This window comes from Larus michahellis, chromosome 2 (genome assembly GCF_964199755.1).
Source record: "Larus michahellis chromosome 2, bLarMic1.1, whole genome shotgun sequence".
NCBI classification, from domain to species: Eukaryota; Metazoa; Chordata; class Aves; order Charadriiformes; family Laridae; genus Larus; species Larus michahellis.
This window is the reverse complement of record NC_133897.1, coordinates 118,323,547-118,351,112: the sequence shown is the minus strand read 5'-3', so window position 1 is coordinate 118,351,112 and position 27,566 is coordinate 118,323,547. Positions and strand designations below refer to the sequence as shown.

The window sequence follows — 27,566 nt, the reverse complement described above, 5'->3', positions numbered from 1 at the left end:
TTTATACAGTGGTGCTCGATTTAACTGAGTAATTTTATACATCTGTTAATGTACAGTTCAAGCTTTGCAGGATCCTGGGTCAGAAAGGACATACCTTCCTCTGCCATCCAAGACAAGCAGAGGTAAACACATTTCAGTTGTGGTGAGTGAATCTTTTTTTCCCCAAACTTCAATTTCACACAGTTGCCTAATCTGTAACAACTGCTTGCTAAGAACATGTGCTTGTCCTTCATACTCACATATAGGGTGAAAGGCTCTTTTAAAAAAAAAATACTTCTTCTAGAAATGAAGGTAGCCTTTGCTTCACTTCTCATTCACTTCTAAATTTTCCACAATGGAAAGCCTTCCTTAGGCAAAAACTCTGAAATGTAGCTGCTAAGAGCAGTGTTGACTTTGAAATACATCACAAGAACAGAAAATACATTTAGCATTCACGACAGGAAAGCAGTTGCTACAAACATAACACGGTAGCCCTTGTAAAGGAACTTCACAATTCCTTAAATACGTACTCCTCTAAATCTGCATATTGCAGCCTGAAAAGCAAACCCTGAGAGTCCTAAAAGTTTCCCACTGACACATCGGGTTTTCTCCAAACACCAGTGAAATTTCTTCTCCTAACTGATTTGCCAAGCTCTTTACCCTACCCTTGCAGCAAATAAAACTTGTGCTAAGCCCTTCTTATGAAATCAAATACCATTCCGTAAATTTCTCAAGTGCGTTATTTGCAAACTGCAGGCCGGCAGAGAGATGCTCTCCATATGCCAAATTATGTCATTTCCATTTTCTAGGAATAATACTTCTTGCAGCAAAGCAGCAAGGGGTTTCTCAGTTGGGTAACGAAAAGAGCCATCTCTGTGCCTCGCTGCACCCACTGCGTTGCTGAGCCTGGTATCTGGTGGCAGCCCCACAGCCATCAATAGCAGTTCTGGGTGTAGAAGACAGTATTTGTCAGAAAGGACTGATTACATCCTCGGAGGTATTAGTGCATATCCAGAGGTGAATTTTGTGGATATTTGCCTGGCTCAAGTAGAATCTGATTTCCCATGTTTATTGTGGGATAATTTGGTGTCTACCGAAGTTTTAATGTACAGAGGTCCCAAGATACAAACCCAAACTTCAGCATTTTCAGGTTAAATTATGAAGATGAGCCTTTATGTTTGTGTAGTGGAGATCTTGCCTGAGAGACTATGAGCAGCTGAAATTGGCGGGGAGGGGGTGGAATTTGGAAAAAAAAAAAAAAAAAAAAATAGGGATTTGGTTCTGCTTCTTGCCTTTACCTCCAATCACACTTGACACTTTACAGAGCCTCTGGACAACCCACCTGGTATTCGCTTCTTTGAAACGAGGGAGCCACAGAATTACTAGGGGGTTGGGTTTTTTCCTTCCAGAGAGCACACCTGAGAATCTCATATTTGTGTTTTAGCTGTTTCGAACTATTCCAAGCTAAGCCATATCCTCCACCAGCGGAGTTCTCAAAGTCATAATAACTACACATTAAAGCATATTTCCTATCTAAAAGCTGTCATCAAATGATGATCTGTCATTATCCTATCTATCTACCATCAAACTATGTTTTTGTGATGGTCTGGAGGGCTGGTAACTCACATGGTTGCTACCGATCTTCATCATTTCAAGCTGCTTGCAGCAGTATTGTACTGTGTAGCAGGCTCCTAAGGAAAAGGGCCAGTCTGGCTGCCTGCACAGGAGCTTTGTTGGTAAAGAAAAGGGTGAAAAGAAAGATCGAGTAATAGAAATGCACTGACCACATAAGCAAACTTGCTGAAACATCTTGCTCCTCCGACCTCCTGACAGCTAAGGAGGGGTCACCGCATACCGGCTAGGCACCTGCACGGTGTGGCCATGGGACTTCCCGAGGTGGAGCTGGACCTGCAAAGCTTTGAATGGTGGCCAGTGAAGGCGGCCAACACAAACATGACTCCTCACATGTTACCAGCTCAGGTTTTCTCACAGGCATTAATGAGAACCCACCCAGGCAGGGCCCTCTCACCCGTTCGGCTCTAAGGCTGTCTCACTTCGAAACCTGCCGAGTCCCAAGGTTTCGGCAGAGGCAGCTCCCTCTCAGCGTCTGTCCTTCTGTGAAGCTGTCTCATTAATTCCCTCATAGTCATGAACGCTACATTCTGTCCCAGCTCATCTTCAGAATTGACAGCAAAGGGGTTTTTTCCTTGTCTGATGAATATTAACCTTGCAGATAACTGCAAGAGATGCTTGCTAAGTAGTATAGTAAGAGCCCAAAATATGGCAGAGCAAACTTCTGTGGGATTTATTCTTAAAAGTTTTGTGTATTAAAGGAACAAGGCTGATGCATCTATGCTGCCCATCTGTCTGTGCATCGTCGTATTGCAGTGACTTCTGAACCGCCGCTCAACTTCAACTAACATCTCGAAGATGACCACAGTTCCACAAGTTTCAACAGAAGCAACAGAGGGAGGCGCAAGCCTGTGCCCTGAACAAGGAACAAAGCTGGCAGAGACCAACAGTGATGGATGACAGCCAGTGTGACGTGGGGCTGGCCGTGCTTGGACCACGCACAGCTGAGAAAGCCTACTGGCAGTCAGTGACTGCTCCTGCACAGCTCAAAGTGACTGTGAGCACCCAGCCTCTCAGTGTCCTCATGCCAAAGGCCATGGGTACACTCAGTGTCCTTCACGGGACTCCTGGAGGAGCCTGAAAGCTGTGTGCATGGGGACTTCAGGCCCTTTCTTGGGGGGCCAGCCCTTGGGACCAGTGTCAAAGACTTAGGCAGGGCCTGCAGCACTGAAGATGGGCCATGAGGACCTGCCCCAAGAGATGCAGCAGGACGCTGGTGCAATTAGTGAAACTGCCCTTATTACCTGAGTCTTACCCCTGCTGTTGAACATCGCCTCTTCAGGGGAGCACAGGAATGCCATTTTAGCCTCCTGAAGTGACAGGTGAAGTCAATAAGCATCCCCTTCTGTAGAGAGAGCAACCAGAAGTGGTATACAAGGTCACATACCTATGAAAAGACTTAGTTCAGCGTGTGTACTTCCCATTCACTTCTCAGACCATTAAATTGGTGTTTTCACGCTATTCTTGTATACATCATTCTGAAACTCCGGCTGCCTGAAAGGCTTTAGGTTCAGTGAATAGCAAAGGCTCCATCACACACAAAAGGCCTGATGTGCTTCCAGTGGCTCACAAGGCCACTCCTGATGCTGGGATGACCCTGCAGGGTGGACGGTGCCCCCAGCTCTTTGTTTTGCACCTCTTTCAGGACTCTGCCTGTAAAACACTTGTTTCTGAGAGACTCTTCTTTTGTCTCCAGCGTGTTTGGAGGCATCTTCTGTGGTGGGCTGAGCCTGCACTGCCTGCCCACCCAAGGCCATGGAGGACCAGGGTCTGACCTCGCAGCCCTCCACCATGAAACTAAACGGTGGGATTCAGCTCCTCAGCAACATCCTGGAGGCTTCCTCCAGTACTAACAACCCATCGCACTTCGCAAGCCCTACAAAAGCCAGGCAAGTCAACCATTCCAGCATCCCCCTTCACTGCATCTCTCCAGATGATGAATAGCGAGGCCATACATGGTTCTGTATTTTCTAATGGGGAGAAACAAACTGAATCTTCACAAGCTTTCCTAATCATAAATTAATTTTAGAATTACTCAGGAAATGAGATTTGTTCTGTAGGTCAATAAATTCTGAAGATAAATCTATTTGGACCACAATAACTTCAATGGCCTTTCCAGTGGACCTCCCCCCCCGCCGCGATTATTCAGCAGATACTCCTCTCTGCTTCCTTCCCAGCACCAGCTGCTCCCAGAAGGAATTCTCCTGCCCATCTGCCTCAAGCCTGACACAGCCAAATACAACTGTAAGCGATGTTTAAACTCCAAATCCAATCACTGATTTGCTTCCTTAGCAAAAAAAAACCACCACAAAACCAACAACACAAAAAAGAATGCGCTTGTTTCTAACCACCCGGCCCACTGGAAAAGGCCTTATGTAGAAAAGGAAACTTCCCACATGGAAACAGCAGTATTTTTCCCAAAGAAAACTACAAGAACAAGAATTCTAGGTATACACAAAACCAAGTACCTGGGACCATCATCTAATCTACAGGACCTGAAATGATTTTAAAGCCGTGTTGCTGAAATCTTGTTCCACAGAGCTCCTCGCTTATTTAAGATGAAGCTAGTAAAATGAATTATAATTCGACATGAAGGAAAACCTGGCAGAACCCGGCCCTAGTTTCCAGCAGCCTCATGTCCTCAGCCACCCATTCACCGCAAAACTAAAACAAACTCCTTCTGCGCTAGACAGGAGCCTTTGGCATCAACAAGCCGACTTCTGGACAAGCGGGTTTTTTCCATTTACATGTAATTACATACTAGCCTCTGAACAGCTAGAAGCTCCACGTTCTTTTTTTTATATCGCTTGTTTCTCGTGAATACACAAAGAGCACAAACTCAAACCACATTAATGATAACCTTGTTAAATATAAACTACTACACAATTATCCAAACTGCTAACACAAACAAAAACGCCAGGAAACTCTGATTGTATGTTCACAATGGTTTCTGAAAACTAAATAAAAACAAAAACATGAGGCAGCCAGTCTTGCCTGATACTGTAATAGAAAATGGTTTCACGTTACAACATAACTTACGTGTCTCAGCACAGAGGACTAGTCTGTCAAACGGCGCATCAAACCCAATTTGAAGCCCGCTGCAAGGCGAGCGGAAGGGTGGGACGAGAGAAAGCACATGCATACATGAGCTACAAAAAAAAAAACAAACCAACCACCACCAACTCTCTGATCTTCCTCTGTGCTCCTCCCCATCCTCCTTCAGGTGAGCTGATGCCTGTCTCTGGGCAGTTGCTGCGACTCCCACCCCGTCGCTCCGAGGAGGGCAGGCCGTGTGCTGGGCATTTGGCTCCTTCGAGAGGAAGGGAGCAGCAGAAGGTCTGCCCCAACCCTCCGTCCCTGGGCTGGTGCCAGCCCTGCGCGCGCCTGCAATTTATCTTCTGCTCTTAGTGAAGAGCGAACCCAGCAATCGGAGCCCCTACCATGTCTTTTCATTGAGATGGAGGAGGAAACCCTCGATACAACCTTCGTGGTCTGCAGCTGTCCATTCCAGATGTTTAGAAATATAGAGCTTTTTCCAGAACAGAAACAAATCTGTTGAAGGCAGGCCAAACTCTGCCCCGGGCTGCACATGTGCAGCGTGACAGCAGTCAGCAAAGCCGGGGGCAGAACCCAGAGCTCTCCTGCACCAGCACCAGCCGAGCACCAGCCGTAAGCATGTGCTACGATGGAGAGCCGCACACTTGTCGCTGGAGTTATGCTAGGTCCCTGCCACAGCTGAGTCTAGCTCTCAAGAAAACAAAAGAGCATGAGAAGACCAGCACTTCCCTTACATCTTCCACCACAAGAAAACATACGGCACAAAGAAGGACCATTACAGGACTGGAGGAGCACCCAGAGAAGGTTTTTTGAGGTGATTTCCCTTGCCATGGACTTGGGCTATCCATTCAGCCCGTTTGCACACTAGCAGCACGGCCAAACTTGCACAACGCTGGATTTTTAGGTTCTTAACATAACACAGTAATTACCTTTCCCTCTTAAATTCCACACTGTTCTCATGTAAGAAAAAAAAAAAAATCAGTTGTGGAAGGAAAAAGTAAGAGTGACAAACAGGGGCAAGGCGAAACAATGATGGGCAGAGGGAAGAAATGATACAGGCGAGATCTGAGCATCCTTCCCAGAACTGAGAGCAGGATCAAAGCGAGCAAGCAAGGAAAACCAAGAAGGATCCTTGGGAATCCAGAAAGATGACATAGGAATCCTGCAGGAATAGTAAACTCACTAACTGGAAAGCCAAGTCTCTAGAACACTAAGAGGGTACTGCCAAGCGCGTTATCACCAACGAGTAAAACGTTCAAGAGTAGAAAAGCAATTCCCAAGTCATGGTCTGTGGGTCACTCCTAACTCACAAGGCCACAGACAGCAGTGTGCGGAACCATGCCACAGAGGAAAACACGCAAGGGTGTGTGTGTCATGTTGCTGTGCCAGTGATCCATGGCGCAATTAGCGAGCTGTCACTGCAGGAAATGTTTTGAGAGACACATGACTGGGAGAAGATGGGTGGTAACCCACCAGCAGGCATTTTACCTGGGAAGGTGGGGCTCCCTAGCACAGCACCTGAAAAGGGGCTCAAAAAAAGCCACCAATACAATCCAGATGGAAGAAAAGAAAACAACCGACAGCGGGGCACGCAGCTAAGACAACTTTCTCCTGGAATACCTCCAATTTCTCCAAGCTGGTTGGTTTTGAAGGGGATTTTTCTACAGCAATCTATGCTCAATTACCCTTATAAACCCTTGCAATAGCATGTGACTCAAAGTCTACCTATTTGTCCAAGGGAGAAACAAGAAGGGAGTGTGGCAAATGGGGAATGTGGGAGTGGCGACTGATGTGGGCTCGGGGAGCGCAGTCATTTCCTCCGGCTTCTTCCCTGGCTCTTCCCCCCCGCCCCCCCCAGCCTTTGATAGCCGAATATGTTGTTGAAGAGGTGAAGGAATACAATTTTGTACCCGTGGAGCAATTAATCCACATGCATTTGCACATTTTTACATGGTTGTGCCTTCTTAGCCAAAAGTCTCAGCTTTTCAAGCAGGTGAGGTTACTCTTTTGAGATGAGCTTGTTAAAAGGCAAAAGAGTACCCGGCGGCAACGAACAACCCAGAGGAGCACGAAGTGCTGGTAGATAAAGAGCTTATTTAGGGAGGTAGCGAGACGCTGCTTGCACCATACGCATAGACCGTAATCCGTGGGCATCGATGGAAAGATTTCCTTCCCCTTTGTGGGCTCCAGAGGAATTAGTTGGCTGAGGGCTAGCTAGAAGAAGGGCAGCAAGGCGGGCTGAAGCGGCCACCAGCCACGAGAAAGGGGGTGACAGCGGCAGTGAGGGCGCAGCAGCCGCACGCCTGCACTGCTGAGCAGGGAGCCAAACTTTCAGCCACTCGGGGCGAGAACGACGGGCATCGGAGCGGATCCCACACCCCCGCCGTGCCGCTGCTCCCCCTGGGTCGGGCGGCCGCCGACCGCCCCGGCCCCGCGGAGGGAGGGAGGGAGGCTCGGCACCACCGGCGCTCCCACCCGGCGGCTAACGCGGCTCCCCACGGCTGCCCCCCGCCTCCCCACGGTTGCCGTGCCCGCCCTTGCCGGGGGGCGAGCCCACCGCCCGCCCGCCCCATCCCGCGCATCCCTCATCCCGCGCATCCATCATCATCATCATCATCATCCCCGCGCCGCGGCTTACCGGGACCGCTGCAGCTCGAAGGCGGCGGCGGGGCCGGGCTGCCCCAGCTCCCCGCTGCCGCCGGCGGGGCCCTGGGGGCTGGCGCGGCCGAAGGGCGCCGGCAGCACCCCCGCCGTGAAGGAGTTGAGGCGGCCGCGGCTGCCCGCCGCCGCGGCGCCCAGGAAGGCGGCGGCCGGCACCTGCACCGCGGCGAAGGCGTCCTCCTCCTCCTCCTCTTCCTCCTCCTCCGGGGCCCGGGGGGGTTCGGCGGGCGCCGCCGGGGGGCTGCCCAGCCGCGGCGGCGGCGGAGGCGGCGGGGCCTGGCGGGGCCTGGCGGCGGGGCCGTCGTTGCCCGGCGGCGGGGGCCGCCCGTCGAGGGAGATGCTGGTGAGGAAGGAGAGCGCGGCCTGCCTGCGGCGGGGGTCGCTGCGCGCCGGCGGCGGCTGCGGCGGCCCCGGCGGCGGCGACTGCGGCCCCTTCCTGGGGCAGGGCTCCGGCGGCGGCAGGGGCCCGGCGGCGGCGGGACTGCCGGGGCTGGCGGCGGTGGCGGCCGCCGCCATTGTCAGCCGGCTCCCCCCTCCCCTCCCCGCTGGCCGGGCGCTGCCTGTGGCTGCCTCCCCCTTAGGCGGGCGGGCGGCGGGGCATGGGTGCCGTCGGTCCACCGGGGTGCATGGGGGTGGCGGGGGGCTTCTCTTCGCCCGGCTGCCCCGGGCCCGCGCCGCCCGCCCGCTCCGTATTTATAGGTGCAGCCGCGCCGCCGAGCGCCCTGTGCAATAACACGGCAATCACGTGTGGGAAACGGGGAGCTGGAGGAAAACAAAAGCCCGGCCAGCAGCCCGGAGGAGGAGGAGGAGGAGGGAGAAGGGTGGGTCTCGGCGAGCTCCCTCCTTTCAACCTCTCGCTCTCTCTTTTTTTTTTTTCCCCTTTCACCCCTTTCCCTCCTCCTCCTCCTCCTCCTCCTCCTCCTCTTTTTCCCTTCCTGGATGCGTGGGGGCGGGCGAAAGGTGGAGTCTGCGCCCGTAGTACACGCCACATGGCCCTCGGAGCCTGGCACCGGCAGCACCGGACCCTCGTGGGGCTGCCCGCTTGTCCCCGTGCCCCCCCCCCCCCCACCGTCACCGCGGCTGCTGGAGCCGCACCGGGCTACGCCGTGGCGAGCGGCCCGGGTGCTGCCCCGATGCTTTTCGTGTGTGTGTTTAACATCTCACGAGTTCCCTGAACTGCTAAAGCAACTCCCTCCCCAGCCTTTCCCTCGACCACCTCCCCAAAACCCCCCTTTCCCCTGCACCAGAGAAAGTGCAGGTATTTAGTTTGCCCTCTCGTACGTAGCCCAAGCCCCAGAATTTGTGCATTCCCTGTCTTTTTTCCGAAGGGATGGCTGTTGTGCAGCTGGCTACAGCTCAGTCAGGCTCCCTCCTCCTGCAGCTGCAGCTGGGGAGGGCCCACGGCCAGTCCCACCTCAGTATAAAGCTCCTTCGTTTCTTCATTACTTTATTTCGATCAACTCAACTGTGCTACAAGTGTTCTTGTCCTGCGATGATAATTTCATCAACAGCTTATGTAAGGGTTGGATAACAGATACATACAAACAGCAGAACATATGGTTGTTGCGAGATAGCGACGTGCGCCTTCTTCATAAAGCATTACAATGACTAGTATTATATTCCAGTTATAGTTGGTGGATGATTTACAGTCATGCCAAACTGTAACAAATATTGTAGTGCCCCCTACGATTTTATCAAAAGTTTGCTAATCTGATAAAAAAACCCAAGATTGTTGGGTCAGAGAGGGGCAGCCTAATTCTATTGTTGGAGGAAGCTATGGACCCAGGTTTACGTTCCTCTCAAAATTGACCTTTTGAGCATTCAGTGACTTTAGAATCGAGCTCTGTGACTTGGATTGATTTCTGAAAATTTGGCCTTTACTGACACTGAGTGCCACAAAACTCAAACTTTCAGGGGCCAAGTCCCTGGGGGGGGCTCCCATAAGAGTGATGCATCCTGAGCAGGAAGCGCTGAGCGAGGTAAGGGGAAATGATGGATGAAAGGTATATTTCCCAGATCCCACCTTCTTAGAGAGGTGAGTGCTATTTTGAGATGGGCATTCTCATTTCAGACTGCTCTCTTGAAGTTTAAGCTGATGCTTGTCTTTCCTAAGAGAGGGCACTGCTGTTTCTGTCCCTGTGTCACGTCCGGGATGGATCATTTGGACGGGAAGTGGATCGGCCTAAGTGGTAGACTCACCTCCCCAGAGACGAGCCCGTCTGGCATCTCCCACCTGCTGGGAGGATGCTCTGTACCCCTGTGGTTGCAAAGTGTCCTTCAAACTTCTGTTTCAGGGAGGAGGTCTGAGGAATTGCAGGGCTGCCACCTTCCGTTGATGGGGCAGGCAACGACCATTTCTGACCGTCAGCTCTGTCTCTTCAATGGGAACCAGCGGGCTGTCTGATGTTGGGGCAACGATGCACTCGGCTCCCATGGGCAACTCCGTGCTCCTTTTGAGACAGTACAGCTTTTAAAAGAATTCAGGGCTGTTTCGAGGAGGGCTCCTGGGCCACAGGGAAGTGTCAGTTCTGTAGCCTGATGGTCACCATGTTCCCTGAATGCTGAGCCCTGGTCCACAGACTACTACTAAATGGTAGCTAGGTCATGAAACTCCATCCTCCCACGTTACAGCAGAGTAACATATACACTGGGATTTTTATTTTTTTTCCTCTTGCATTTCTGAGGGGAAGCAGCCACAGTGTGTATTTTTCTCTGGAGCTCAAAAGCTTGCTATGGCAACTGAGTCCTGGAGCGTATTTTCCAAATCCAGCTTCTCACGAGGGATAGGTCTGGGAAAGAGAACCACCACCAAAACACCAGGTGGGGTTCCAGAGGTTGGTCTAACCTGGGACAATTTTTATGAGTGCAGAATTGTGCATTCCTTTCACAAAATTACTCTTGTGATGTGATAAATCACTCTCTATGGTAAGCATTATTTTTAATGGAGCCATGACCTCTGCTCTAGAGCTCCTCCGCAGCTGTCCCAGAGGAAAGTGTTTCCCCCCTGCCATTGTCCATACTTGTGTCCAGATGCATTTTGGCACCTGACTTTTACAACACTGTCTCTGAGATCGGGAACGCTCATGCGAATGGTTGAGCTTATTGAACCTCCTTCTATCAAAAAAACACAACAAGGGGTCTTTCCTGGCAGGGCTCATTCAGCTGAGCTCACCTTGTCACCCAGCACAACCTTTGCAAAGTCCATGCCTGCGCTCACCATCTGAACTACCTCAGTGGACCTAAACTGATGCCCATGGTCTACTGTGCACAGCCGCCTCTGGGGCTACTGTGTGTGCACAGACTGCCTTTTCCAAAACTCATGTTGAAGGTGGGTTAAAACATCCCTTCCACTGCACGTGAGAAAAAACCTGTTTGAGAAAGCCACAGACAAGAAGAAAAGCATGACTTTTTCAGTCTGAAGTGAAGCTATTTTTGATAGCGAGTGGGGTACCGCAGTACAGAGATAATTGGCACGTTAGAAATACCAGGTTCTCTGGATCTATTTATACGTTTAGTAGCAAATTTAAATGAATGTGCACAACCTAATGGCTTTTTCCAGTTACTTATGTCCTTTTGATCCATACTTAGCAAAACTATAGACGATTACATGTGCTATAGTAGTCCTGTCTGCTGGAGGATATGTGAAAATGTTAAACAAATTGACTTTGCCAGTTGAAACTTTTTTTTCTTTGATGGGGAAGCAGTGGTTGACTAGAGGAAATAGCAAAGTTGAAAGGAAAACCAAAAAAGACATATTCTGGAAGCTCGCTTCTGTGACTGTTTTTTCAATCATTTCCCTCTCCGAGTTCTCTTCCAACCAACCAGCTCTACCCAAGTGCAAGCAAATGTTTTTCTTTCAGAGGTCACAGCCTTATGTAAGCGGTTGGATGACAAGTGGTAATAGGAGTGGCAGAGCATGGTGGCTTTTTCACCCAGTGCACCAAGAGCTGGAAGAGAGATTCATCAGTTGTGGGTGTTTGGAGACAACGTAGAATTTGGGGGGGGGGGGGGCATTAACACAGGTGAGGGGAGAGGCTGGCTGAAGAAAGTGGAGGGAGTTTGGACAAAAAATGAAAGCTCAGCAATTTACTGCTCTGAGAATCACAGACTCACAGAATGGTAGAGGTTGGAAGGGACCTCTGGAGATCATCTAGTCCAACCCCCCTGCCAGAGCCTGGTCACCCAGAGCAGGCTGCACAGGAACGCGTCCAGGTGGGTTTTGAATGTCTCCAGAGATGGAGACTCCACCACCTCTCTGGGCAGCCTGTTCCAGTGCTCTGCCACCCTCTAAGTAAAGAAGTTCCTCCTCATGTTTAGGTGGAAATTCCTATGTTCAAGTTTGTGCCTGTTACCTCTTGTCCTGTCACTGGGCACCACTGAAAAGAGCCTGGCCCCATCCTCCTGACACCCACCCTTTAAGTATTTATAAGCATTGATAAGATCCCCCCTCAGCCATCTTTTTTCCAGACTGAAGAGACCTAAGTCCCTCAGCCTTTCCTCATAAGAGAGGTGTCCCAGTCCCCTAATCATCTTGGTAGCCCTTTGCTGCACCCTCTCCAGCAGTTCCCTGTCCTTCTTGAACTGGGGAGCCCAGAACTGGACACAGTACTCCAGGTGTGGCCTCACCAAGGCAGAGTAGAGGGGGAGGATGACCTCCCTCGACCTGCTGGCTACACTCTTCTTGATGCACCCCAGGATGCCATTGGCCTTTTTGGCCACAAGGGCACATTGCTGGCTCATGGTCATCCTGTTGTCCACCAGGACTCCCAGGTCTCTTTCAGCTGAGCTGCTCTCCAGCAGGTCAGCCCCCAACCTGTACTGGTGCATGGGGTTATTCCTCCCCAGGTGCAGCACCCTACACTTGCCCTTGTTGAATTTCATAAAGTTCCTCTCTGCCCAACTCTCCAGCCTGTCCAGATCAAGAAGTGAGATTGGAGAAATGGTGCCTCCGCATACCTGCCTTCAGAGGAAAGTTGATCCAAGTGTGGAAGCCTCATGTTGCCTTGGGTTTACTTTAACCAGTGTGAGGGAAGTCCTCCTGCAATGCAAGCGTGCAGACAGCAGGACGTGAACAGCTGTTCTGAAGGGCCACAGAGCGAAAAGCTGGGCTCCTGAGCGGCTTGCCAAGTCAAGCTTAAAAATATCTTCCCCACCTGGAATTTGAGTTAGAGGCAAGATTTGTATTATACTGAGGGTTAACTGCAGGAATAACCGGTCCTGAGTCACCAGTGTGAGTCACCAGGCCAGTTCTTGAGTGGCCTCAGCCCAGTGTTCGTCTGCTTTAGTGACAAAACCGAGTTTCTTGTTGCCACTGATACTTGTTAGAGCTGCAGGACCGAGGCAGCTAGGGGAAGAAAAAGTAAGTGCAATTGTCTCTTGTAATTTTGACAGGCTTGTTTTCTGACTGTCAGGATGAGTCAGGTGATGCTGTCGTGCAAAGCTCAGCAAAGATGTACTCTGGAGCTTCTCCGCTCCCGTAGTTGAGAACAGAGATCGTTATTACTGGTGGTCATGGACATCGCTATCAGATCCCAACAGTCGGGCAGATTCCCCCTAGCTTGCGAGCACTCTTGCTGTGCAAGACTTTGGAGAAACAAGAAATGTGCAATCTTTATAAATGCTTTTTTTCTTTCATTCCCAGAGTCCCTTTCCAGAAGAGAATTGCACTTCAAAAGAGGAAAGCAGTCGTAACATTGGAGAAAGGCTTGGAATATGAATTTAATAATCCTTCTGCTTAGAAGGACTGTCTGGCAGGAAAAAAACGTAGAGGGATTTTGAGCACATTTCACTGAGAGCCATAGTTAAGAATGGAAATTGGATAAAGACAGTACAAATTCTTTACAAAAGACTAATACTGCATCTGGATAGCAAGGCCTGTTTTGGTGCCAGGCCCTAACCTTCAGTCTGTTGTAAATTTAGCCTGATTCTCAGAAATGCTAAGTAGTTCTGCTTCCCGTTGGTGATTTTTCAGGATCCTGAGTGTTTTACTTGTTGAGGGCCGCCTTTGCTAATTGAAACGTAAAAAACTTGACACTAACGTGAGTGTCACCTTGTTCGAAGAGCATCGTTCCTTAAATGTGCGTGAGCCCGCACTTGCCTCTTCATGAAGAACCTAACTTTGTTTGCTTACATCGTTCCAGGGTAGGTGCCAACATCAGCCAGTTAATGTAAAATCAAGTTCGTATATGGCAGTGGGGAAGTGAGAGAGACTTGTGACCGCCGAGCATCGTTGCTGGAGCGGTGTGGGTGACTGCGGGGCAGGACGTGCAGAAGCAGATGCCCTCAGCAAAGGTGAAACGGTGTCTCTGCGGATCAGCTGAGGTGTGGGTGATCAGGGCACCCAACCTGCCAGTTATTTTAGATGTCAGAGGTGCGGCATGCGTGGTGTTTGTGTTTGCCTTGAAAGGTTCCTCGGCTCTTCAGCAGGCTAGTAGCGCCCACATGGGCAGTAGGGCCACTTTGATAGTCATTTGTCTCTTTGAGAAATTAGGGCAGTCCAGTTAAGTGATCAAAACTGGAATCGGTATCATTACTCCAACTTACAGTTCCTTTAGGTGGGGCTGGTGGCAACAGCCATTTATTAAGAATACCTAACATTTTCCGTTGCTAGATCCATGCTAGATCAAACTCAGGCCAAACATTTCTTGGAAAACTTTGGTCAAAATGGTTATGCCAGCTCTAAGAGCAAGACCAAGAAAAACACATTGCTTCACCCACAGTAGAAATTCTTGTGACCTTCCCTTTGAAATACCCCGGCATCCCTGTACCGAGACAAGAATTCAGGAGGTGGGCTTCTGTCTCCGCAGTGGGGCCGGGGAAGGAGGAGGGGGTGCCCTTTCTGTCAGAATCCACCCACCTCTGTCCAATTTTAAGCCTTTGAATCATAGTTCGCATATGCTAGCTGGGGACTTATTCCTACCTAGCAGCTAAAACTGCCAGGGAGGATAGATCTTCACGGAGCAAACCTCAGCCTTACGTGTTTGCGGAACGGGCTGAGCACATGCAGTCCCCGGCTGTCTGGTGCAAACACATACACACGATGGGGGGGGCCTGAGGGCTTGCACATCCAACCTGAATTCCTCCTTACTATTTTTTTTTTGGCACGCTTGAATTTTTAAAGTTCCTCGTTCAACTTCAGCTGGCTTTGAGTTGGTTTTGTTGGGTTTTTTTATTGCTGTTGTCGTTTGTTCGCTGTCTGTGCTATTGGATCCCTTAGAGACCCACGCTAAAACGGGAGCTCTGTTTTTCTGGGTGCTGCTAAAATGCTCTCCCATGCCTCAGTGAGTTTGCGGGACAACTAGACAAAACAAGGAAGGTGGCCATGTCACAACTGCAACTGGAATGTGGCCGTTCGCTGCTGGCTCCTACTGGAGTGATTAAATGGGAACAGGGCCACAAAGCTCCTCCCTCCCTTGAAAAACAAAAACTGTGGGGACTTGTACAGAAAACAACCCCTGTCTGTGTTTGACCTTGTCTTGCTGATGTTTTCTTCTGTGAAATCAGAATTATTTTCTTTTTGCAGTATCATAATAAGTTAACATAGGCATGAGGATCAAAATGGAGTAGTCTTTATTGAAACAAGGAACGGGCAAATGTCCTGTCTGCCTGGAAATCTCCTTAAGCAGCAGCGTAAATAAAAAGCAACTTCTCACTACAGTAGAACAGAATGACTGGTTGCTAAAAAGAGCTTTTTTAAGGTTTTCATTAAGTGACAGCTGTGATTTGTCCCATTCTTTACCGTTTTGAGACAATTTGGAATCAAGTACAGACTCACTGGACATTAAGATTTCAGAGGGAAGCCGGGAAGAACATCCACCTTCATCATGGTGTCTGTTAATTTTTAATGGCCTCAGGATAATTTTAAAACAGGCTGCAGGTTTCTGAAACATTCATGCGAGCAAGTCCTTCAGTTTGCTGGCTGCCTAGGGTAGGAAAATACTCCAGTTCACAGGACAGTCAGACCCGAGGAGCTGGGTGAGAGTGAAAACGCTGTTGACACCTTCTCAGACACAGTCTTCAATGAGTAAAAATATTAAATAAATAGCATCTGAAGTTCCCAAAGGGACGCGCTGGTGGAGTGTTTCACTTCAGAGGCGCTCCTACGAGTTCAGCTCGGCTGGAAATGTTTAATATCCAAGAAAAAGAAAAAAAAAGTTCAAAGGAATTTATTTTTTTTTTTTCCTCCTCTTGAAAATATTAAATTCAGGGAGTGTGACTCCAAGGGGAATGAAGAAGGCAAACGGAAAACTTTTTGGCAGCAGGAGCTGGGGTTTTGTGTTCAGCTCAATGGCATTTTTTGGTCTGCATGCAATGTGATATCCCGTGAGCAATGTGCTCGGTTCACTCCAAAATTTCAGGGAAGATTTTAGAGCCCTTTGAACTTCAGGAGATCCTCAGCGGGTAGTGCTCACCACAGGCCAGTGTGGAAAGCAGGCAGCCAGAGAGATGAAATAAAACCTGCGCCTGCACCCTTGTGTCCTGTCACCTCGGGACACCTGCATGAGGGTCCAGGGGGTCTGCAGCCACTCCTCCTTGTTCCCTGGATGGGGCGTGTGCCCTGCCTGGATCCTCCGAGCAACACTCCTGGGTAAATATTTGCCACCGGCAAATTTCCAGCAAAATAACAGCCAGCCAGGTCAGCTCTGCCTCTGTCCCTGGGCAGCCCGAAAAACTGGCACAAGTGACTGAGCTGCTGAGAAGGAAGATGAAACGGCGGCGACCTTGGGGCGGGGGGATATATGGGTTCAGCCTCAGCTGCGAACTGTGTGGGAGGAGGATGGTGGGCAGCTCCTCTCCCCAAAACCCTCTGAGCTGCCAAAGGCTGTACACCTCCAATGCTGGCATGTGCCCAGCTTGCGGGGGGGGTCTCATCGTGGGCTGGGTCAGGTCATGGGCTTCCCACCACAGCCCTCCAAGGTCTTTCACTGCAGCCCTGGGCCACTGCTGTGGTGCTCAGGTGGGGCTGCTGCCTGCACTTCCCAAGTCTGCCTGCTTGCCTTCATGTGGGAGGGGAGGGAGTCCAGCCGCCCGCTCAAGGAACAGTGAATTCACTGGCAGAGGAATGGCCAGGGGTGCCCCAGCTCCGCGCTGGCTGCCTAAAGGGCAGGGGATGGATGGATGGATGGCTGGATGGATGGATGGATGGATGGATGGGGATGGATGGACGGACGAATGGGTGGAGGGATGGATGGATGGCTGGCTGGATGGCTTTCTGCCATTGTTGGGGGGGGAACCAGCAGCTCAGCCCTACCCCAAATAACCATAACTTGCCACACACGTCTCACGTAATCCGATAGAAATTAAAGCTGCTAAAAATTGGTCTAAACAGGATATATTTCTCCTCTGAAGAAATTTTTGTAAGCAGCAAATGGAAATGACATAAATGGAAAGGCCATCCCCTGGTAAAGACAGATCCAAAGTCTTCTGCTGTCTCTGCTCAAACTGAATAGCACCTTGGTGTAATAATCTTCATGTCGAGATCAATGAGGCTGTTTAAATAAAGGAAGCCTTCCGGTGTAGAAGAAACTAAGGGAAGAGAGATGGCATTCAAATCAAAAGACTAAAATTCAAGTCTCCTTGACCCCTAAGGACAAGATAAATCCATTAAGCTATGAAGAAATAAGAAGCTGGAAAGCATCTGTCAGATCCATCCTAAAATTTATTACAAAATAAAACTTAGTTAGGGGCCAGAAAGCAAACTGAAAGAAATGGCAATGTATCAGGAGTCTATGGCTCCCCTAGCATGGCATTTGGTACATATTTGCTGCATCTGCATGTCTCTCTGTTGGGAAGTTTGACACACTGATAATTCCTTCTTCCAAAGTAAAAATGAATGGTTTAGTTCTAATTTACTGCAATGTCTTTGGAGGTGGCTGGGTTTTACACCAGCCCCTCGGGAGAAAAAAAAAAAAAAAGGAAATAGTTCAAACACCAAAGGGAATTAACAAGATTTTGGCACTCTCTCTCTGTCTGAGTGTGTGTGTGTACATCTGTGTGTGTGTGCGTGTGTGTGTGTGTATATATTTCACTTTGCCCTGCAGGGATGTAATTCCAACTAGATATAATAGGACATAATACCTATGCTCAAACTAGAGCAGTAGAAGAAATACGCAGTAGAATTATTCTGCTGGCTGTTTTTGGAAATGTTTTAGCCATCTCCATGATGCCAGCGTGACTGTGTTCCTATGGGAACAAGCTGCCTCAAAGCCAGAGGCTTCTATAGCGAGAGTAGGTGAATCCTGGCTAAAAACTTGGGGTTTAGCACAAAACTAAATATTCTGTAAATACCAAGTATTTGGCAATAGTCTGATTAAATTCACTCATTTTCAAAACTAATTGGAAGAGTTCTTTTCTACTCTGCCAATGAGGCAAGATGCAATCAGCCACATTCAAACCATCATTAGGACTAACTAGTAGATCAGTAGTAAAAGCTTGTTCGCACCTTCCTTGCAACCATGGTGTTGCTTCCCAGAGCTGCACCCTAATCATGCCCCTTTTGAAAAGCACTGTACTACAGGAGTAATCCGACTTTAATGGGACCACTGCTGGATTAAAGCACTTTTCTTTGTAAGGGAGCATATTAAAATCTGGCTTTATATTAACGTTTGCCTCAAATGTATATCTCCTCTGAAAAACAAGATCCCGTGTTGCATGTTGTAAGAGTTTTATGTTGCCTTAACGCTGACTTGCAGCAGGAGCAATGCTTACAGAAGAAAACCCTGAAACTTCAAAGCTCTCTCGAATACGCCTTGAAAAGAAGGGATTCTGGGGAAGAAAGGCGTTGATTTGACCAGTCGGTTGGAGACCAGGGCAATTGCTGCAGCTAGCTGAATGCTTCTTTCAATCAATATTCTGAGTGTTCATTCCCTGAACCGATCAAATGAATCTGTGCTTTATTTTTAACTCCAAGCTGTTAAAATTGCCAGCAACCGCTCTGCCGGTAAGTGATATGAAGGAGGCAGAACTTAACCTGCAGTTCTTTGCCAGCAGTTGATGAATGAACGGACTGGAAGTTACGGGGAGGCTGGGACTCGAATTTCAAGGTAAGATGCTAAGTTGGGGGAAATACGCAGTCAAATGGAGTCAAATGTGCTGTACATCAAGGGCACAGATGTAGACAAAACCGCAAGTGTGGTCCCATCATGTCCCATCCGGTGCTATGAGTCCAGAAATACCAGTTTTCTAGTGGGAAGAAATGAAACAGGGATGTCAGTTGTATCTTCCAGTCCTGGTCTTATCCTTCCTGTAACCACTGCTCAAATGTCTTCACTAGGTCTGTTCTCAGTGCTGGTTCATCTATATCTTGTCTCTGGTGGCTTCCCTTACTGATGATCTAACATCAGTACAATTCCCCTTGCACCTTGCTTGAGGTGCAGAGGGTGGCCAGGATGAGACATCCACAAGCTAAAGGCACAGGGACCATCTGTGTGTGCCATTTCCCCTGTCATCCTTAGGGCAGATGACGGTGAGATGGCCCTAAGAAGAAATCCTAAAGGCGCCTAAGACACCTTTAGATTTAAGGCACCGGTAAAAACCTCCAAGAAAAGGTCTTGATGGTGGTATGGTAGGATTGATACTTGATGTTGAGAAACTTGAAGCACATTTTGGAAATCTGCTGCCTGCGCTGGTTTATGCAGTAGTGGTGTTACGGGCCACCTTAGCAGCTCACAAGGGGCCACAAGGTCCCACCTCCCTGTGCAGTTTCACCTGTTTATTTTTGGGGGTAGAAAGCATGTTTGTGAGAAAAAGAAGTGAAGAGGAACAGCCTATGGAGAAAGCTTTAAAAATTACAGAACTTCAATTAGTGTTGAAATTCCTCTTTCTTACCTCAGGAGATTTACTGGTTTAAATTTCGTGCTGCTCTGAACAGCAATGACATGTTGTCATCTCTCCTGGTTTTTGTTCTTAGGAAGGTATAGGAATTTTAAACTGACTGACACCTAATCAGCATTTCAGTGGACCGAATATAATATCTGATAACACGTCACGAAGCTTTCTGTGCCCTTGGAAACAACCGTTTGCAGTTTCTGCCTTTAGAATAACCCTTATAGCTCACAGGAGAACCACACGGTGAAAACATGGGTGTGTTAATCCTTTGTAGGCTCAATTAAGACGTGAATTTGTTTGATTAGCCATCTGCTGGTCTTGAGCCTTTAGTACTTGCTTGCCAACCAGAACAAGATAGGTGAGGGATATGTTGCTTTTATTGCTCTGTACGAAGCACACCTGGACTGCAGAGAGAAGCAGGAGGATGATGCCCATAAAGGTAAGCGGATGACAAAAGTGGATAGTGTCATTTGTCCCACAACTTCAAATGCTCAAATTCAGCATGCAAGTGTTTCCAAAGTGGGTATTTTTAAAGGGTGTCAAGCCAAGTAATTTTAGGCCAAATATGTGGCTATTTAAGGAAATACATTACAGACCATTAAGAGTGACTCCCATGAAACCTCATTTTAATTGTGCCCGAATCTGCGCAGTTTTGCCCCAGTTCAGAGCCAGAGGAGAGCGCGCGGTGAGGCAGGATGCTGCAGCGCTCAGGGCCAAACAGACCCAGGGCCAAAGCTCTGAAAGGGGCAGATCACGTTCAGGGAGGAGCTTTCGTTTCTCTCCCCGCTTTGAGTATTCCCTTGCAAGTGTTATGAAACGTGAATGCAATAGCCTTGTGTGGGTGAAACCTAGAAAGAGCAGCTCCCCGCGTGAAACGTGCCAGCCCTGTTCTTCATCCTTCGCAAGATAAGCCCTGTTTCATGCCAGGGTGCCCTGCTTTGAATAGGGAGCTTCTTCCCCCCAAACAACAGCGGGGTGGGTCGGCGTGGCCCTGAGGGTGGGTGGTTTTAGAGGGGAGGAGGTATTGCAGGTTGAAGAGAAATGGTTTGCAAGAGAAGCAGGACTGCTTTTTTCCCATAAATGCGCCAGGATGGCGCCATGCCAAACCCCCTCGGCGTGGGGTTTGCTGGTTTTCCACCCGCCACGTGGACAAAGAGCCTTTCCCTTGGACGTGGACATGCCCCTGACCCAGGCGGTGCTCCCTGCTCATCCCTCTGCCCTCCTGCAGCATCTCCTTGGGAAGCAGGGCCGCCCTGCGTGCACGGCGGAAGATTTCAGCCAGCTGTTTGAAGTCCATCAAAGCGATCTTTAACACAGCGTGACCGACTCAGAGGCATTTTTCTTTCACATTAGCCGCACGAGGAATAAAGCACATCTGACGCAGGGCATGGCAATGCTCTGTCTTGTGCTGGAGCATGGGTGCTTTGGCAGGACAGACTGCCAGAGGAACAAAATCTCTGGCCTCACTCTTCATGACCAGAGCTGATGGAGCTGTTTTTCCAGTGAATTTCCAGCTAGGCTATTAAAATAAACTTCCCCCCACAAGCTTCTGCCTCGAAGCAGCCACCCTGCCTCTGTGTATGCCTTCTTTCTGCAAATCTCTGTGCAGTTGAATGGGGCTCTCCTCTCCCAGGCTTTCCCCTGTGCAGCTGAAATTACCCCCTACGCAATCTGAGAGCGCGCTAATACCTCACTTTAGTCACACAAAAACAACTATTTTAAGGACTCCTCTGATGATAGTTACCTGAATGCCACCCATCAGCTATATCGCAACCTGAAGTGAACTGGCTGTTGTGCTGTGCCCTGCGCATATTTTGTCATGAAGTCACTAAGCAAGAGGGTTGGGATTTCTCTGTTTTTATTTTGTTTTGTTTGTGTTTTAGTCATCTTTATTTGCAGCCAAATTCTAAAGTCCATGGTTAGGGCCCCTACGGTCGTATTTCCTTTAACTCTTGCTAGTGGGGGGGGGGAAACTGAGTCACGACCTTATGAACATAAGCAAACAATCTGTTGTGGTGAACTCACGGGGAGATTAAAAAAATATGATGATTCAAGGCAACAATATCCTCAACCTGAGATCGTCATTTTCACGAAGGCGGGGGGTAACAGCTGTGTGTTGATCAGAAGATTGTATCTTCCTGCTGTTACTGCTGTGACCCTAAATAAAACCTCTAATGCCGGCGCAATGGCGTGACCGGGGAACACTGCAAGGGCAGGAATAAATCCCTCCCTTCTGCTTTAGGGGGGGATTTTCTGTGGACAGAGGTGTCTTCCTGGAGCCTTAACTAATTTATTTTTCCCATAAAGTCCAGAACTTTAAGTAATCTCCCTCCTACCACAGATCCCTTTCTAAAATGATAGGTGAGGGGTCCCCATCCTGCTGAAGATGTAGTTGAAAGGCATATACAAATAGTGCTTCATTCCAAGATTTTTGGTTAAAAACCTGCTGGATTCTGAAGCTTAGGTTGCACTAGATTTAAAAACACATGTCCATCCAAGAGCACAATATGAATGAATACGAGCATTAAATTCTGCTGACCATTCTCTTGCAAATTTTTCCGCCGCATGTGATTGCAGGACAAATATTGATTGAATAACCTCCATGTGTGTGAAGTGTGGTCTGACACCCAGAGCGACCTTTCTCTTCCGTGTCTAATCACCAGAGATAGCTGTAAGCTTCCTTTTGTATCAAAAATCTTGTTTCATAACCCAGCTCCCCTGCTCTTTGGAACCTGAGTTTCTCCGTTTGTTTGTTCAGCCAGTTGAGGTCTGCTGGGACATTTCTCTGTTTGATTTGCTTGTTAGCTTTGTCCCTGGCTGAAATGGCCTGGGGCTGGTTTGTTCAAGGCTTTTTTTTTTTTTGCTTTTTTTTTTTTCTGGAAGAGTTGGTGGAGGGATTTGTTCTCCACAAGTCGGCCGGCATCGCTGCACGTGAGGTCTGCCTCACTGCCCGCTGCTCGTCCACCCGGGCGGGCGGCGTGGTGTGCGTGCACACGCGCAGGCACTGAGCATCCGCTGGGTCTCCGATGGGTTTTATCCAATGGACCTCCCTTTTCATTTATAAAAGCACCAGCTGATGTTTTTAGATGCCGATTTTTTGCTATGCAAGGTGACTCAATCGTAGGATTGCGTGCACCCTCAGCAAGTTTGACAACGACACCAAGCTGTGTGCCATGGTCAACATGCTGGAGAGAAAGGAAGCCATCCGGAGGGACCTGGACAGGCTTGAGAGGTGGGCCCATGCCAACCTCATGAAGTTCAACCAGGCCAAATGCAAGGTCCTGCACCTGAGTTGTGGCAATCCCAAGCACAAATACAGGCTGGGAAGAAAGTGGGTTGAGAGCAGCCCTGAGGAGAAGGGCTACGGGGTGTTGGTGGATGAGAAGCTCAACATGATTCAGCAATGTGCGCTTGCAGCCCAGAAGGCCAACCATAACCTGGGCTTCATCAAAACAAGTGTGGCCAGCAGGTTGAGGGAAGTGATTCTCCCCCTCTACTCTGCTCTTGTGAGACCCCACCTGGAGTACTGCGTCCAACTCTGGAGTCCTCAGCACAAGAAGGACATGGACCTGTTGGGGCGAATCCAGAAGAGGGCCACAAAGATGAACAGAGGGCTGGAGCACCTCTTCTATGGAGACAGGCTGAGAGAGTTGGGATTGTTCAGCCTGGAGAAGAGAAGGCTCCGGGGAGACCTTAGGGCAGCCTTACAGTACCTGAAGGGGGCCTACAGGAAAGATGGGCAGGGACTTTTTACAAGGGCATGTAGCGATAGGATGAGGGGTAATGGCTTCAAACTGGAAGCATGTAGATTTAGATCAGATATTAGGAAGAAATTCTTTACTGTGAGGGTGGGGAGACACTGGAACAGGTTGCCCAGGGAAGTTGTGGATGCCCCATCCCTGGAAGTGTTCAAGGCCAGGCTGGATGGGGCTTGCAGAGCCTGGTCTAGTGGGAGGTGTCCCTGCCCATGGCAGGGGACTTGGAACTAGATGATCTAACGATCATCTAAAGATCATCTAAAGGTCCCTTCCAACCTAAACCATTCTATGATTCTATGACACCTTTTTTTACAGAGGCGCTGAGACCCTGGGGGAGACAGAGAGGGGAGGGGGTCAGGACCTGTGTTTGTCCAGGGCTGGCTCAGCTGAAGCTGGAGAAATGCAAAGAGGAGCAGAGTGAAGGAGTTTGAATGAGATGCCCTCTCTCTTACAGATGCTCATTATTACAGGGCAAGAAGTGTTACAATTGACCTTATAATTGCTTTTCATAGATGCAGAGCACAGCGTATAAGGCTCCTATAGAGCCCATAGCCCCCCAGTAGGTTTCCCATGGGAAAGCCAGGGGAGCGCCTGGGCCCCTGCGCACACCTCTCCATGCCCAGACACCCACCACATCCTGGGGATGTGGGCTAGGAGCTACGGTGGTGGGAGCCAGGGCCTGGATTTATTTGTCTTTCACTCATGCCCTCATTAAAACTGGAGGTCCAGGTCTCCAACTCCCGGCAGGACGTGTGCATTGGTGGAGCACACATTGTTCCCTTCTAGCCTAAGAAACAGTAGTATTTCTTCTCATGTTAAGTAAAAATATTCATATTGTTTTCTGCTGAGATTATGATTCTTACTTCTATATATAAACATATATATATATAAAAAAATAAACACATACACACGATCTGTCAATGCATACATACATACATACATACAAATATATATATATAGCCCTGCCTTCCCCTTTCTTTCTCTGCTCACAGCCTGAGCAGTCCCAGTGAGCAGACAGCAACTCTCCATCACCAATGCTTTTCCTGTGACTGCTTTCTGTTTTTGAAGCCTGCCACATGAAAATAGACATAATATTTTCATTTTGGGTGTCGATAAATAAATAGAAAGTTGACTTCCAGAATGTGTTACTAAAGCAAATCAAGTTGTTCTAGGATTAATAACTTTTTAAAAAATATTCTTATGATATACATGCAGATAGTGCCCTGCCTTAAAAAGTACTGGGATGATGAACCAAAATTTCTGTTACATGGTGGGTACTTACAGCAGCTTTCAGTTTTGGTTGGTATTTGCTCCATTAGGTATTCATACCTCAAACCAATATGCTCACATTTTTTGTTAGATTCTTTTAAAGACCTGATTAAAACCAAATCTTAGTCTTCACAGATCCAAGGTTGTGCTGAAGCCATGCATACGCCGAACCGAGGGGATGAAGTGCTATAGGAAGCCCTCTTCCTCCCCGACTGGCCTAACCTGGCCAGTAAAGGCTGGTGCACAGACTTCAGCTGCCAGCAGAGCTTCCCTGGGGATTGCATCCTCCTCCTCCACAAATGGCAGAAGATCGCTTTCCCTGAGGATTTTTCATGGAGACAGTCTATGCTTTTAACATTAGCTTGGCCAGCGGAAGGCAGCAGTGCCCCAAGTGTAGCGCTGGCAGTGTAGTTTGCAGGGAGAAAGCACGTCTCTTCTCTATTGCTGGACCCCATTGCACCTCCTGAGATCATACTGGGACCTCCAGGTGGGTCACAAGTCAACGTGGACACCGTCAACTTCTGCTGGCCTGCTGCTTCTCCTTGGCTTCAAGTTGCTGCTGGGCGTACAGCTTGTTCCTGTGCACGCTGATCTGTGTGAGGGAGATAGGACTTAAAGACCTAGGAGAGACTTGATACCACCCAAAATCTGGATTTTGCCTGCCATGAGCAAGTAGGCTCCGAGCTGTGACACTTTGGCAGTGTGGCAGGACGCTCCCACAGAGACGTTTTGCTCATTGCTGTTTCAACTGGGATGTCTGCTTATTTCAGATGGGAACAAGCCTCCCTGCTCTATGGAGGGTGTGACTAAGCTGTATGTCACCTCAGGTGCAGGAAATCTCTGAACTGCTGGAGGCCGGGATGCTGTGCCGCGGGAAGGACAGCTTGCGATACTTTACCCATGTCTTTTTCTACACTCTTTCTTTAACTCACAGCTGTGGTTCAGAGGACCTCTGCCCCAAGCTGATGTGCTGCTCTTCCCATGGCTATCTTTTAGACACATGGACCAAGCCTTGAAGCTTCCTTTCAGTTTTAAAATCCCAGTATGGGGGAAAGGGGAGTTTCATCAGGATCTGGCCCTCAGTGAGGAGGACTGTCCATGCAGCACACATGAATGCTTGGTGCGCTGATGTGGAACAGATCATGCCAGACTATTTTGCATTTGGGTCACTGTATTGACCGCTCACTTTGACCAGCATGTTTTGGTGTTCATTTCCCTGGTCCATGCTTTGGAAATCCCTGCTCCAGAAACGTCTAACTGCTGAGTGAGCAGACTGAATATTCGGTGGAGGCTGGAGACATCTTTGCTCTTTTCCTTAAGACATGCACGGTCAGAGAGTTTTGCAGCTCAGCATGATGACACTATGCACATCTGCCTTCACCCATCTGTTTCAGTTACTTTGGAGTTTCTTTTCTACAGAGCATGGAACTGTTGAGATGTGGGATCAGTCTTCCTTCTCCTAGAGCATTGAGTTTGAAATCCCAGCTCAGCCTCCTTTAGGCTGGGGGTTAAGCCAGCCTTATTACGTGCCCCTCTGAGCCCGCTCACCTCTACCAAAGTGGTACATTTTTTTGCACCACTACCAAAAATGGCTGCTCCTTCATGTCTCCTCTCTTCTTTAAGGCTTCTTAGGCAACAGGGGTGCCCGCTTTCTTAACGCTAGTTTCCCCACTAATCTAATCCTGCTGGGCACTGCACTTTACCCGACGGAGGAGGCTGCAGCATAGAAGGGGTTTCATGTGCTTTCTCCTACTTTGGTCTCCCTGGAAGCCACATGTGCCCGTCTGCCTCTGTACAGCACTCCCTGCCCTCCCCTGTCTCCTGAGACTCACTGGCCCCATGTTCCTGGTGGCTCTGCTGTGTCAAGGAACTTACCTGAGGAGAGGGAACTGCAAGTCTTAGCAAGGGGAGAGACGGGGGACCATGCGTCTTTTTGCTTTCCCCACTCCCAGAGAAGAGAGACCATGCAAAGTAGAAATGCTCTGGCTTTAAAGAGAAGAGTGGGGACAGAGGCACAAGGCAGGGAGAGGGGACCAGGCCAAGCTGTGTGACATGCTGCAGAATGGGACGCAAGACTTGCAAGGAAAGTCACATGGTGGTATGGGCACCTGGCAGTATCGTTTGGGGCTGGGAATGTTTCTGTACTGAACTCCATGGAGCTGGTGCATTATCCTTGTGTTATGACTTTTAAATTAGTATGCTCCTCCAAGATTTAATCTTTTCCGTATCGTGAGGCCGTTGGGTGGAATTAAATCCTAACTCGCATCCGTCTGGGAGCTGAAAATATCAGTGGGGGCTGAAAAGTGGTCTCTGCAAAGTGGTCCCTGCTGAGGGACTGTCACGTTGAGGTGTGCTCCACACTGCTGCTGGTACAGCTCTCTGAGGCAGAGGATGTTCCTGCTTTGCAGTAGCAATGGTCACACCTGCACGTGGGTGGCTGATGTATGGTGTGATGCAGATGAGGATGTCCCCATCCCTCAGGCAGGACGCTGAGTGAGTTTTCTGCATATCTAAGCACCTGCAGGAGCACAACTTGGACAGAAGCAAGTGGGAAAACAAGGTACAGAGTAAAACAGGAGGCTCAATGATGTTGCCTGCCCAGCTTGCAAATACCACCAAGGTAAACCCAAGCTTTTCCCCAAGGACGCCTCCAAAGAAGCCCTCTGCATTAGGAACCAGGAAGGATTTTTTATTTTTCTTGCCCTTTTTTCCAACCCAGGGCTGCAACCGAAGCCTTCAGCAGAGGGCTGTGCCGGAGCCCCAGGCGTGCGTGCATCTTGTGTGACAGGACTGCCTCATACCAACGCGTGGCTTAAAAAAGGGTACTTAAAAATGCTACTTCACTGGAGAAAGGGAAAGCGTGGACCAGCTATTCACATTTAGCAATGCTTGCAAAGTGAACCCGGCTCACTTGGGACCAAAAAGGCAGACGAGTGAATATGGGTGACCTGCTTCCACTGTGGCTTTTGTTTTCCTGGTGGGAGGGCACGGGCATCACCTGTGAAGCTTGCCGTCTCCGCTCAGTCGGACAGTGGACCAGTTGTTCCCAGCAGCGTTGCAGCCAACCCAAGCCAGTCATCCTGGCGTGCGCTGAGGCGACGTTTCCGCTTGATGCCATGCCTCAGGAATTTTAAAGGGAATTTTAAAGGTCCTCGGGAATTTTAAAGGGTTCAAAAGCTTTCTGTCGCTCTGCTTTGGCAAGAAGGTTTTTTCCTGTGCTTGTTCATGGTTTGAACTCAGAGGAAAACAAGATGCCTGTTTAGGAACAGGTCAGAATTCCCAGGCTCATAGGAAATACTCCCTGCTTTATTTTGCGCTGTTCGGTACCCCAAGCTAAGCACGCAAACTGTCCCTGGGAATAACCTGAGCTGTTCCCCCATTCCA

At 49.1% G+C, this 27,566-nt stretch overlaps 1 protein-coding gene across 2 annotated transcripts in view; it reads right to left on the bottom strand.

The window, feature by feature from the left end:
* The window catches only part of CABLES1 (Cdk5 and Abl enzyme substrate 1), a 74,164-nt gene extending 66,190 nt beyond the window's left edge, over positions 1–7,974 (bottom strand). For both annotated transcript variants that reach the window (XM_074576826.1, XM_074576827.1), the window contains exon 1: positions 7,307–7,974. In XM_074576826.1, the coding sequence (XP_074432927.1) occupies positions 7,307–7,845 (539 nt within the window). In that variant the 5' untranslated portion in view covers positions 7,846–7,974. The remainder of the gene's footprint in view (positions 1–7,306) is intronic.
* Between the last annotated feature and the right edge of the window lie 19,592 nt (positions 7,975–27,566).